Raw genomic sequence first — 14,681 nt, 5'->3', positions numbered from 1 at the left:
TGTGTGTGTGTGTGTGTGTGTGTGTGTGTGTGTGTGTGTGTGTGTGTGTGTGTCTGTGTCTGTCTTTAAATCGGACAGACCGACTGTCATCCCCCCGCTGTATGCATGATTTCTCCCATTCTTCACATGACAACACTGTGTAAGCTCTGGGCCAGAGGAGAGACACTGACAGAAAGTTTTATGAACAGGAGAGAAAGGACGCAGCAAAGAGGTCCCACTGCTCGTTAAACAGAATGTAGAACATCAGATGAAAAAAAGATTCTTTTAAAAATCAAAGAAAGGTTGAATCAAAAATAAAATAACCGTCCAATTACCCCTGGAGTTGATAACATGCCAAAATGTTAAGTGTCACCTGTGTGATGAACTGGCAACCGGTCCAAGGTGCTCCCCACCTTTTACCCAACGTTAGCTGGGATTGGATCCTCTTCTGGTAAAAGATCAAACGTTGGAGTGCGTGGATGGAAGGATTCTGAGTTTCCATTCTCCAGATTTTTTAGTTGTTTGCCAGACTGATTGAAGAGTTGTCTTCATGCTCAGATGTCACATGGCCTCTGACACCCCCCCCCCAACTCTCAACACTTCAACCTGTGAAAGCTTCTTTTTTAAAACCTCCCTGCTTTCTCCAAATGCATTGCAACCTATTTGAAAAGCAGGCTTCTGGTTACAATACGTCCTACAATACGTCCATGTGTCTGACAAACAGATGGAGTAAAATCAGCTAACCAGAGAAACGTGACCTGCATTCACTACCTCATCTTAGGCGATTATAGAAGGGACAAGCTGCTTTTTATAACCAGTATCTTCAGGCTTTTTTCAGCATACAGCCAGAATCACCACATACATGTACATGGAGCTAAAAATAGAAACCACTTTAAATAACTATTGTGCTTCACTTCATCTGACTCCTGCATCTCTAATGTTTTGAAACTCCAGCCTCCCCGAGGGGACGATTTCAAAGACCTGTGGTGAACAAAGATGTAAAATGACACGAAACAGCAATGCCCTCTCCACGAAGCTGGAGCAGTATATGAGTTAGGTTCACCTGCACATCCATGTTGATCAAGTTCCACAACATTACGTGGGACACAACCTGTTGGACGTGGGACACAACCTGTGGGACGTGGGACACAACCTGTGGGACGTGGGACACAACCTGTGGGACGTGGGACAACCTGTTGGACGTCGGACAACCTGTTGGACGTGGGACACAACCTGTTGGACGTGGGACACAACCTGTTGGACGTGGGACACAACCTGTGGGACGTGGGACACAACCTGTTGGACGTGGGACACAACCTGTTGGACGTGGGACACAACCTGTTGGACGTGGGACACAACCTGTGGGACGTGGGACAACCTGTTGGACGTGGGACACAACCTGTGGGACGTGGGACAACCTGTGGGACGTGGGACACAACCTGTGGGACGTGGGACAACCTGTGGGACGTGGGACACAACCTGTTGGACGTGGGACACAACCTGTTGGACGTGGGACACAACCTGTTGGACGTGGGACACAACCTGTTGGACGTGGGACACAACCTGTGGGACGTGGGACACAACCTGTGGGACGTGGGACAACCTGTTGGACGTGGGACACAACCTGTTGGACGTGGGACACAACCTGTTGGACGTGGGACACAACCTGTTGGACGTGGGACACAACCTGTTGGACGTGGGACACAACCTGTGGGACGTGGGACAACCTGTGGGACGTGGGACACAACCTGTGGGACGTGGGACACAACCTGTGGGACGTGGGACACAACCTGTGGGACGTGGGACACAACCTGTTGGACGTGGGACACAACCTGTTGGACGTGGGACAACCTGTTGGACGTGGGACACAACCTGTTGGACGTGGGACACAACCTGTGGGACGTGGGACAACCTGTGGGACGTGGGACACAACCTGTGGGACGTGGGACAACCTGTGGGACGTGGGACACAACCTGTGGGACGTGGGACAACCTGTGGGACGTGGGACACAACCTGTTGGACGTGGGACAACCTGTTGGACGTGGGACACAACCTGTTGGACGTGGGACACAACCTGTGGGACGTGGGACAACCTGTGGGACGTGGGACACAACCTGTGGGACGTGGGACAACCTGTGGGACGTGGGACACAACCTGTGGGACGTGGGACAACCTGTGGGACGTGGGACAACCTGTTGGACGTGGGACACAACCTGTTGGACGTGGGACACAACCTGTTGGACGTGGGACACAACCTGTTGGACGTGGGACACAACCTGTTGGACGTGGGACACAACCTGTTGGACGTGGGACACAACCTGTTGGACGTGGGACACAACCTGTTGGACGTGGGACAACCTGTGGGACGTGGGACACAACCTGTTGGACGTGGGACACAACCTGTTGGACGTGGGACACAACCTGTTGGACGTGGGACACAACCTGTTGGACGTGGGACACAACCTGTTGGACGTGGGACACAACCTGTTGGACGTGGGACACAACCTGTTGGACGTGGGACACAACCTGTGGGACGTGGGACACAACCTGTTGGACGTGGGACACAACCTGTTGGACGTGGGACAACCTGTGGGACGTGGGACAACCTGTTCATCACTTGCTTTCATGTGAGTGACAGAAATCCTTCACCCACAGTCATGCCTGCGTTCCCTCCAGAGTCACTGCATACTGCTTTCAGTCACACTTTACACATGTCCACACTTTTTAGGATTTTACAATAGGTCTTGTGTTTGTGCCACAGGAGTCGGTTCATTTTTAAAATACTTGTAATTAAATCTGACTGTCTGTGTAACGTTAGGGTTATATATATATCGACTGGTCCTGGAGCTCATGCGTCCACAGGTGCAGGGTGCTATGGACCCTCTCCAGTTTGCCTATCAGGCCAAGGTTGGGGTTGACGATGCTGTCATGTACCTCCTCCACCGCACACTCTCCTACCTGGACGCCGGGGGCTGTGCCGTCAGAGTGCTCTTCTTCGACTTTTCGAGTGCCTTCAACACCATCCAGCCCCAGCTCCTGCAGGATAAACTGACCTCCATGGCTGTGGACCCCTACCTCGTGAGCTGGATTACGGACTACCTAACGGACAGACCCCAGTACGTCCGTATGGGGGACTGCTTGTCTTCTATGGTGACCAGCAGCACGGGGGCGCCACAGGGGACCGTTCTATCCCCCATTCTCTTCACCCTCTACACATCAGACTTCAAGCACAACTCGGATACATGCCACATACAGAAGTACTCCGATGACACCGCGATAGTGGCATGTATCCGGGAGGGTGATGAGGGGGGGTACAGGGCATTGGTGGCTGACTTCGTGGAGTGGTGCCAACAGAACCAGCTCCAGCTCAACGTCTCCAAGACAAAGGAGATGGTTCTGGATTTCCGGCGGGCACCTCCCTCTCCACAGCCGGTGATCATCAATGGCAGTGAGGTGGAGGTGGTAGAAAACTATAAGTACCTGGGACTGCAGCTAGACAGCAGACTGGACTGGTCACTCAACTCCAACTGTGTGTACAAGAAGGGGCAGAGCAGGATGTACTTCCTAAGGAGGCTGGCCTCCTTCAACATCTGTCCTAAGCTCCTTCTCATGTTCTATCAGTCCGTAGTCTCCAGTGTGCTGTCATACGCCATTGTGTGTTGGGGTGGGGGGGCCAGGAAAAGAGATATGGACCGTCTGAACAGACTCATCCGCAGAGTGGGCTCAGTGGTCGGGCTGAGCCTGGACTCTGTGGAGACGCTTCTGGAGAGCAGGACCATGTCTAAAATTAAGGCTATCATGAACAACACCCCCCCCCCCCTACACACCACCTTCTCCCAGCAGAGAAGCACCTTCAGCGGCAGACTGCTGTCACACAGCGCCTCCACAGAGAGGCTGAGGTCCTCCTTCGTGCCCCGTGCCATCAGGGGGTACAATGACTCTCTCAAGAGGAGCGGGGGGGAGGTGGCGAGGTCAGCACGGGGTTGAAAATGGATTTAATTTAATTTAAATTTAATTTTATACTGTTGTATATATATATATATATATATAAAATTTATTTATTTTTTATACTGTTTTTATATTTTAATTCAATTTTATACTGTTGTATATATATATATATATATATATAAAATTTATTTATTTTTTATACTGTTTTTATATTTTAATTCAATTTTATACTGTTTAGATTTTATTTTATACTGTTTATATTTTAATACTGTAATATTTTTAAATTTTATACTGTTTATATTTTTAGTTATAGTTTAGTATATAAGTCCTGTTAGTGCTGCATGTGTCTGTCTGTTAGTGTAATGTATGTCTTGTGGTATGTCCTGTGATGTCAGTGTTTCCTTTTCTCCTGGTGTTTATCCAGTATTATTTGTTAAGTAATGCCTGAGCAGTGGATATATGCAATTTCCTCCGGGATTAATAAAGTATCTATCTATCTATCTATCTATCTATCTATCTATCTATATATATATATATATATATATATATATATATATATATATATATATATATATATATATATATATATATATATATATATATATATATATATATATATATCCCCGGTCAGCCATTCTTTTTACTGGGTCATTTCATAAATCTGCATCTCTGGTGCTCCTTGTCTGTTTGGGATTATTTTTCTTTTTTTCTGTCTTATATGTTATTATCCTGTAGAGGATGTTGAATTACCTTATGATGAACTACATAAAGAAGGTTACATTTGATTATCTATTAGTGTGGATTATCTGCTGATCCATTTTTAAACACTGGCAAACAGCCTTTATTTTTGTTTTGCGGTGACGTCTAAACGTGCTATGATCAGAAGTAGGACGCCGACATGTGATGTGACCAGCGCCGTTCTCTCCATCACTCGTGGTTCTCATAATCTTGAATGGGTGGATAAACGTCTATAAAGGAACAAACGTGGTGAAATGAGCCGGTCTACTGTATCTGTCTGTCTGTGCTGTTGATTCTGGTCTGAACTTCCTGCTTTGATAACTTCACCTCACGCATCATAAGGCCTGTTGCTACTGGTCAGTCGTGCTAGTCAGACTGCTCCATCATCCAGGAGCTTCAAATAGTAAATGTTTCACACCAGTGTTGAACTGTGTCAAAGGAAAATCATGATTTCATGCATTGTGTTTAACGGTGGAATCAGTTAAACACAATGCATGTGGAGAACTGAAAACTGAATGCCCGTAAAAAGTTTCTCAAATCTGACTTAAAAATGTATTTTTATCATGAAAATTTGAGTCAAGCTGCAATAATTGCCTTCCGGGAACTTTTGAAACACCAGGATTCACTTGGCTCAGAAAAAGCATCAACAGACAGTCACAATCTTACAAACATTTGCTAGACAGTTGTATTGTAGTTGTTATCTTCTTCTTCTTCTCCCGTCAACATATGTTGATGATTGGGTGAACTAGAAAATCCACATTACTATTAAAGGCATGAGGAAAAACAACATTTTATTACATTTCTACGACTATTCTAGTGACATTGTTTATGATACTAACTTTAGATAACCTCAGTAATACCTGGATGTAGTCAGTTGAGCTTCGCTACAACAATGAAAAGCTAATCTTCTATTGTTAACACGTAACTTTAATGTCATAATCAAAATTTCAAACCAACCATCCACACATCAGGAACTTAACAGCTGTCAAATGTTCGCACGCTGACCATCTTCAGGCCGAGCTTTTTGGATGCTTTCATCTCTTTCCTCCTGAAGCCTTTAGTCTGAATTCTGGATCGACGTGTTCTCATTGTTGTGAGACAACATCAGTACGACAAAAATGACTGCAAACACAAACTGAAACCTTTTCACGTTATATATTTTACAAAAAGAATCCTATTATGAGTTCTACATACATTATTGTTTTCACAATGTGTTCTTCAGGCGCAGTGTGGAAACACAAGCATACAGTTTAGAAACATAGCCAGTCTGATTGTAGTTGTAGACATTCAGTATATGACATGACAAAAATGAATAATAATTCCAAAGAGGAAAAGCAAACACAGCCCAAGCAGCCACCACACCGTGTGATGTCACCGCTGGCTCCATCCAGCGCTAACACACAGACTGCTGTATTAAAGGTGGCTCCATCTTTGTACGATTTAAATTCAGATGTTATGTTTAATAGGAATAAAACAATTCTTCCTCACAGATCCACATCAGGTCGGACTGAAATAAAAGCTGGATTCATCCTGGACTACCATACCAATCCACCAGCTGCACCACAGACTCACTTATAAATTTATTTTCCATTCCTCTCACTGGACGCTGCCAACCGAATCTAGCCTTCAGATATGAATTAGTTTGTCACTCTTCACCCATGTGGATGATAATCTAAGGGTTGAACTCTCTTGATGGATTATTAAGATGAAGGTTTGAGGTTTAAACCGTGTAGCTATTAGTGATGTCACACAACAACACAATCAAAGCCTTGTGATTGGATGGAATAGTTAGCTGATGGAGCTACCGTATTTAGTAAGGCTTTAAAGTCAAAGTGCAAATTCAACATCAGTTGTATAAAGATGTGAGAAAACCCTCATTGTGTGAGTGAGTGTGTGTCTAAAACTTATTTATTCTATTCTTTATTCTGTGATACTTGAAACTTTCATGAGCTGTAAAAGTGCAAATCCACGTCTCTAAAGGTTTCTCAGCAATGTAAACAAGTTTTCTCACACTATTATCTTTTAGGCCATACAAGTTCACAGTAAACTGATCAAACTGTTCTCCAGGACACCAGAGCTATTACAGCCAATAATGACAGATACATATCAAGTACATTCCTTTGTTATTCAAGAGTATTTTTTTGGAAATGGGTTTCAAAGGGTCACTGCATCAGAACAGGTGAGCAAACATAAGAAAGGTTTGACATAGTCCGCAACAATCTATTTTCTTACTCCACAGCAAAATATCAACTATATTATTATAGAAAATAAAGAAGTATAGGATGAATAGGGCCATATGTGGAACCAGGCTAACAAAACTGATTGAGGTTTATTAAACTGGACATAAGCAAAAGCAATGGCTGCATAAAACACCTCATTTTCCTCTGCTGAAGTAAACAAGTATTTAGTGATGCGCAATAAAAATACAAGTACTTCTCAATCAGTTGTCAGTCTTGTAGTTTGTTGTGCTTGGCCTCGGTGCAGCGTAAAGACTTTAAGGCGCAGCAACAGCTTGACAGATCTCCTCATTCCCTTTGTAGCACCTCCTGCACCAAACTCACTTTGGATAATTAGAACCACGAGCACATTCTTCCTTGTGTCTTTCTCAACAGTTAAATGCCAAGAGTTGAGTGTCATTGTCATGAGCCAGCATGTGAAATGAGCAAAGAGGAGGTGATAAAAACAATGCTGAATAAATTAGCTTTGGGATGTCATTGATAAAACTCACAGTATATTTGTAACGTGGAGAGGATGTTAAAATTTTAGATTACTGACCAAAAAAAGAAATAAACAACCCTAAAAAGTTATAGTATCACATAAACTACATGCATCAACATATACCAACTCTATCTGTTGTGTAGCGTTAGTACATTGTTCATGAGTGACAGCACTGCTTTTAAATGTTCCACCAGTTTACGATCAGAGAGATGTAGTAAGAGGTGAATGTGATCAAAATTCATCCAGTCAGTTAGAATGTTGTAAATAATGTTCAGAAAGTGTTATAGAGTCACCCTTTGTAAAAACTTCATATTGTCTCAGTCCAGATCTTCTCATATTTTCATTGTGTATCTTAATAGATCCTCTTGTGAGCATGTGAACTTTAAAATGATCTCTGTGTAGATATGTTATGTAATACAGCCTCTGTTTTTCTAGTTAATTGTAGCTCAGCTCTCCAAATCCTCTGCAGGTTATGCTTCTTATAACCCACCATGTCACAGTCTCTGCCCCCATCTGCCCCTCTCCGTAGCTGTGCCCTGTGTTTGTGATTGTCTCCTGTGTTCGTTAGCGTCATTCTGAAGTGAAGCGCGCTCCACAACCATCTCTAGTTTGGTTCCACAGACAGGCTTCTGTCACGTTTCCCAAACCCACCTTTTTACTTTCCATAAAGCAATAACCGCAATTATAAAAGCAAAAACAGAAAAAACAAAATCGACTAGTTTTAAAGCTACTTATTAAAAAGGTATCCTAAATTGTTGTAATGTAAAATAGGGGTGAGCTGCAAACACAGACATGCAACCTGGACATTTGTGTGTCTTTCAGGTATTAGATCAGCAAATACTGTAATTTAATAGATCATGTCGGACATCTTTGTTTGTCTTCAAGCAGTATTTAACCCATCGATCCAAAATCATCACTTGGCAATGATATGTAATGAGCAGACACCCAGCCGAGGCAATTTTCAACTCATCTCTTGTATGTTGTTCTTGGTCTGGTGGGACAGCGGTGGAGGGAGAGAGAGTCTCATCATCCAGAATCTGCTGAAGTGTTTTGAGTAAGGCATCTCATGTCACTGTGGGGGGGGGGTGTCTCTGCTGGGGTCACATCGTACACAGTCTCACTGATACGTGTTCATAAAAATAGTTCATTTGGTCAAGAAACTTTGCTTCCAGTGATAATCCCATAATATAACGACAAACAGGAAGAGCTTGAAAAGATCTTGAGAGGGGGTGGACCGTCCTCTTTTTTCCTAAAGGTGCTCAATGATGATGTCTCCTCTCTCGGGGTCCAAACCGTTCATGAACAAACCACCGTTCCTCACCAGAGGTGTCATCAGGCCCTGCAGACCAGCATCTCTCTCGTTCTTGTCCCGTTCATCGTTGAAGTTTATGGACACGGTCCTCTTCGCCACGGTGAGTTCGGGGGCAGGGCCGAATCCCAGCTCTGAGGACAGTTTACGTTTGATGGAGGCAGCGCGCTGGAACTTGTCGTAGATCTCAACGCTGACGCGTCGCCGTGTTTCTTTGAACTCGGCTGAGACGTTAGCCGTCCACTCGGCAGCATGAGCTCGGATCTCTCCGACCTGCAAAGACAGAACGAGAAAGATGTATGTTATGTATGCACTGCTGAGCAGACTGCACCTGTAGGGCAAAGACACCTGGAATGACATGAAATATGATAAGACCTCATTAGTATGATGGAAAAAGAGCAGCAGAGAAGATCGTCTGTGTGTGTGTGTGTGTGTGTGTGTGTGTGTGTGTGTGTGTGTGTGTGTGTGTGTGTGTGTGTGTCTGCATATCTTCACCATCATAGCGAACACACACACACACACACCCACACACACACACACACACACACACACACACACACACACAGGCTACATAAACAGCTAACCCAAGCAGAGCTAACTAGTTACCCAAATACTGGCTGACTTCAACAGCTTGTGAGGAACTTCCAGTGTGTAGCTCTGAACCAGGTCATGCCACACACTGCTAGCGTAGCCTGAACAGAACCTCCACCTCAGGGCTGACCACACCCTTATCCGGGGGGAGGATATGTCAATCAATCAAATATCTCAGGATATGTCGATCACTCTGTCAAACGCTCCCATTTTCACGTGTGACACAATGGGTCGTGCTGTTTGTCTTATGTTCTGTCCAGCTAAAACAATTCCAAATATCTATTGATGCAGGAAGCATTTGTTTTCCACATTCTAGGAGTTGGTAGGGTTAGGGAGGACCACTGTGTATATGTAGAGTCCCTTTAGAACTTTAGAAGTTTTCCATTGCATCAAGCAGTCTACCAAATTTGTTTTTTGGATTTGTCCCCACGTTATCCCCATTTTAATTCAAGCTTTTGCTCATTTTAAATCTTTACTTTGGTGCATTCGTCACCAGATGACCTCCACAATTCATCTTTCATTGTTTTTGTATAATTGATTTTCAAAGAATGATTTCCACAGGTTGATAAAGGCATTGTCTACAATCATTGGTATTTAATGGACTCTACAACCACAAGAACTTTATTTAGAGTATTTAGAGTAACAAATAAACATGAATAAAATAGTAGAGAATACACCAGAGTGAGACAAAGTGTTTGCTCTGTACTGTATGACACTTGGCAGGACCGGCCAGTTGTAACCAATGAAAACAACCTCGTCTTCCATTGTTGCTTCTGTTCTCATTCAGACCATAGAGACAGATTTACAAAAACAAGGAAGAGCTCAGTGAAACACCAACAGGACAAGTGAAGCAGAAATGTGTGGAGCCCTGCAACTAACCCTGCAAGCAGGATATTTGTGTGCCTAAGTTCTGTCCTCCCATCTCATGAACAGGAGACCAGAGTCGCCTCAGAGCCTCAAACGCCGCCTGAGCTCCGATTATAATGCAGACGCTTTTACAGGACAGAAGATTATGGAGAATCACAGCAGGACTTCAGCATGAGAAACCATGGGAAGTATGACACACCACACACACACACACACACACACACACACACACACACATACACACACACACACACACACACACACACACACACACACACAGTGCATAATGTATCGCCTCCACTGACTTGTAGTTGCAAACCATCATGTTTAGCTCGTGGCCTCATCATGTCATGTCATCGTGCTCTTGTCAAAGTCCTTCTCCCTAAAACTCTGACACGACAACATGTATGTCAGTTAAGAACTGCCTAAAAATCAACCAGTCTTCATCTGAACTCACCTGACTGTAACTGTACAACAAACAGAATGTTCTGTATCTTATTATATAGTGTAAAGAGCATTGAATACATTTTCCTGCGAGGACATCACCTTGTTTCTCCCTCTGAATTAGTTCACAGTAATACTTCATGTCTGTCGATGTGTTTGGATAGCAGGCGGCTGATTGAATTAGAAATCAGTCTGCAAATGCTGAAGTGGAGCTGTGGGACTGTAAGTGGCTCGTATAACCTGCATGTTGTTGTATGGACATCAGCGCAGAAGGAAAAGCACCTAGAGATGTAGGAGGTGGGGACGCTTAGCTGGGGTAACATGTTGACTTTAAAGGGTAAAAGGTGTGAGAGGAGAGGTGTGATGGGTAGATTGAGTGGGGGATGAAAACATACCTCTTCTTTCGTCCGCTTGGAGATGACCCTTAACCAGTCTCCTATCATGCTGAGGATGGCAGCAAAGTAGGCCAGACCCACCAGAATCCAGAACCATACAACTGGTTTGTAGTAATCTAAGTACTCTATTTCAGAGCCACCTAGACCCAGAGACAGACGCAGACAGAAACAACGGCTGTCAGGTCCACACAGAAAAACACTTCGCCTGATGACGTAGGAAGATGAAAAACATTGCAGAGAGGGGTACCTGCCACAAAGTCTCCGAATCCGATGGTGGTCAGGGTGATGACCACAAAGTAAAGTGACTCGAGCGCAGACCAACCCTCAATGTGTTTAAAGATGGCTGCTGGGAGCGCCACAAACAACAGGCAGCCGAACAGCACAAACAGGAGGGTAGAGATGACGCGGATTTTTGTCTGACTGATGTCCCAGTGCTGCAGAACGGTGAGATGGAAACATGTCAGTGAATGTCACCTGTGCAACACCTGCCTTTACAACTTGTAAAAAAGAGGATTTGTTTGTAATTACTGCAAATACGGATGAAGCCTTGGCCCCAGAAACATTTGAAGAAGTTCTTGACTATTGCAGAGTTGGAACAATCCCCACAATGTTTGATTAAGGATTACTCCGTGACTTCTACTGCACTTCAAAATGTGATGTTCGTTGATGTTGTTTGTTTACAAGGTAATGTTCACATCCGCGTTCACCACGGTAGAAAGCTAAATCTCCTAATTTGCACTAAATTAAAAGAGCAACAGGACAATTTATTAAAGTGATAGTTAACCTGATAAAGCTGCTGGATGGAAGGATCACCACCTTTATTACAGCGTACCCTATGTGGTACTGACTGGCAGACAATCCAAATGCTGTGGAGACATTTTTTTTCTCAGAACTAGACGTAGAACTCATAGAAGTAAAATCAGCCAATCAGCAACTCAGTCGGCTCCATCCTCAGATCTCACATTCTTTTGCTCCCTTACAATATTAATATTGAGGTCATTCAATCGGGACCAAACTGGTGGACTGACGGACAACAATTACTGGTCTGCCACTATTCATCTGAAGCTGAATGGTAATGAAAACCGGACACTGCAGGCACTAACTGCATTATTTTGTCAACTAGTCCCCTGAGTGCAGTAGAAAGAAATAGAATCCCCCCGAAATAATTAAATAACGGTGTAGCTACACAGTCTGTAATCTGTAATACACACATGGTTAATCAATGAACTGTTGTCCTCTCTCCTAAAAGCCTTAATCATAATATTCATTACAGAGTTCCTCAGGAGAGCAGCAGCGGAAGAATACTGTTCTAAGTGGTACATTCAGATTCTCACAAAGCCCTGCTTTCACATGCACAGCATCATTTTCAGTCTTTAAAACAAAAGTCCAGTGACTTTTAAATGAAATGACTCAACTTAAAACACAGTTTTTAGTATTTCAGCTAGTCTGAAGCCAACAATGAGAAACTTTATGTTATACATCTAAAATTCGCTTTTAATTCAGCATAAAGCAGTATAAGGTTTCTATAAAGCCTGTATACAAGCCTGGCTGCTCAGAAAATTATTAATCAAAATGTAAATAAGGTCAGAGGTGTTGCTCACACCGCATTTAAAGTGTGTAAACACACGGATCATTTAACATAAAGAAATACACGTGTTGCATTTGAGATGTGATTTTAAAAAAAAACCTTTTATGACTACTCCTTCAAAATCTTTCCTAAATACGAGGGATTAATAAATAATGAGGAACTTGATATCATTTTTGCCATGCTGGTGATATATACTTTAGTTAATTTGGTGCACAAAATGCTCATTATATGTCTTACTCTGTAGAGATGATCTAGGGGTGGGTGAATAAAGGTTTCAGTGTAAATTATTCAGGACAGCCTATACAGACATGCCTGCTGTGGAAAATCAGTTTAACTTGTGAAATCTGTGAGCGTCCTCCTGGTTTTGCTCTCGTGACTCCAGACTGACCACAAACATTTTCTCCACTCTGGTGATGCCTTTGCCGAATATGGTGCCGAGCTGATCTCCCACACCAGCCAAGAGGAAGCCAAACAGAGGTATCCCGAGCAATGCATAGATAATGCAGAAGATCCTTCCACCTTCTGTGTGTGGAGAGATGTTCCCAAAACCTGCAGAGATGACAGGAGGAAAAGGAGACAGAGAAACACAGAAACATGTCACACCCAGCCATGTGATCAGTAACGTATTTATTAACTGAAGGAAGATGAATTGTATTCACATATTTTTATGAGTTTTTTTTCCATTAAAAAGTCTACATTTAATATGCTGAGCAGCCACCTGTGTCTTCATAAGAATAATCCTTCAGATATTGGAGATGGACGTGTAAAATCGATTGATGATTGGAAAAATAATGCTTCTATCTTCAGCAATCTTTTTGGAGAACGTGTTCAGGTGAAGGACACTAAATGCAAAATTCTATTCAAGGGCCATAAATAACTTCATTAACAAATATCTGCTCAAAGCTGTCAATAAAATTTCATAAGAAAAACTTAAATCTTGATATTTTCTGGCCATCTTAAGCAGGAGCTGAAGGAAACTGCTCTGCAGCCATCGCCTTGTGGCAGGTATAAATAAACCCAGGCATTCTGTAGCGTGTGTGTGTGTGTGTGTGTGTGTGTGTGTGTGTGTGTGTGTGTGTGTGTGTGTGTGTGTGTGTGTGTGTGTGTGTGTGTGTGTGTGTGTGTGTGTGTGTGTGTGTGTGTGTGTGTGTGTGTGTGTTTACGATTGTGTTTGTGTGTGTTTACGATTGTGTTTGTGTGTGTGTGTGTGTGTGTGTGTGTGTGTGTGTGTGTGTGTGTGTACGATTGTGTTTGTGTGTGTGTGTGTGTGTGTGTGTGTGTGTGTGTGTGTGTTTACGATTGTGTTTGTGTGTGTTTACGATTGTGTTTGTGTGTGTGTGTGTGTGTGTGTGTGTGTGTGTGTGTGTGTGTGTGTGTGTGTGTGTGTGTGTGTGTGTGTGTGTGTGTGTACTACCGATGGTTGTGATAACAGTTCCTGCAAAGAAAAAGGCTGAGCTCAGGTCCCACAGGCTGCTGTGGTTGGTCAGTGTTCCTCCAGGGTTTACTCCTGAACGGATCGCAGACACAACTTGCTGCAGGGGAAAAAAATGTGAGAGGTTTACATTCAAATGGGAACGTGTGTGTTTCTGTGTTTCTGTGTATGTGCGTTACACACAAGAGCTACTAATTTTCTTGTTGCTGAAAAATTATGCAGGCATTAGTTTTTAGTGCGTTTAGGTTATTGCCTCGCATCCTGCGGGTGAGGATAAAATCTGGAGCTGAGAGTCCTCCAAAGAACAGACTGGAAGGGCAGAGAAATTGGCGAGGTTTCCAAGAAGCAGGAGCTGTCCAGGGTACTGAAGCCAGGCTCGCTGCTCTTTCTTATGGACGACGTTTTTCCAAACATGATTTTAGTTTTGGTGTAAGTCTCACCCTAACTAGCTCCTCCAGCTGGCTCTGGTTGACACACGAGTGTCTGGACAGGAACTCAAGCTTCTGGGACAGGATGGCCAAACGCTGGGCACTACAGAGACAGCAGAGGAAGTGGAAATGCACCTTTCTGATAACTTCTTTGACAGGGACAAAGATGCATCAAATTGTTGATTGATCACTAAGGATTGATCAATAAGTCCCCGACATATAAAAGCAATCATAAGAACATCTC

The 14,681-nt window shown here is 43.6% G+C and overlaps 1 protein-coding gene across 1 annotated transcript in view; it reads right to left on the bottom strand.

The window, feature by feature from the left end:
- Nucleotides 1–5,630: 5,630 nt before the first annotated feature.
- kcnk2a (potassium channel, subfamily K, member 2a) overlaps nucleotides 5,631–14,681 on the bottom strand; it is an 11,789-nt gene continuing 2,738 nt past the window's right edge. The window contains exons 4-9 of the mRNA XM_068315143.1: nucleotides 14,450–14,540; nucleotides 13,992–14,109; nucleotides 12,966–13,126; nucleotides 11,237–11,423; nucleotides 10,990–11,129; nucleotides 5,631–8,965 (exon numbers count right to left, since the gene is read on the bottom strand). Coding sequence (XP_068171244.1) covers nucleotides 8,633–8,965; nucleotides 10,990–11,129; nucleotides 11,237–11,423; nucleotides 12,966–13,126; nucleotides 13,992–14,109; nucleotides 14,450–14,540 — 1,030 coding nt within the window. The 3' untranslated portion in view covers nucleotides 5,631–8,632. The remainder of the gene's footprint in view (nucleotides 8,966–10,989; nucleotides 11,130–11,236; nucleotides 11,424–12,965; nucleotides 13,127–13,991; nucleotides 14,110–14,449; nucleotides 14,541–14,681) is intronic.

This window comes from Antennarius striatus, chromosome 1, assembly GCF_040054535.1.
Source record: "Antennarius striatus isolate MH-2024 chromosome 1, ASM4005453v1, whole genome shotgun sequence".
Taxonomy (NCBI): domain Eukaryota; kingdom Metazoa; phylum Chordata; class Actinopteri; order Lophiiformes; family Antennariidae; genus Antennarius; species Antennarius striatus.
Note: the sequence above shows the minus strand (reverse complement) of the source record. Positions and strands in the feature narration are given on the sequence as shown.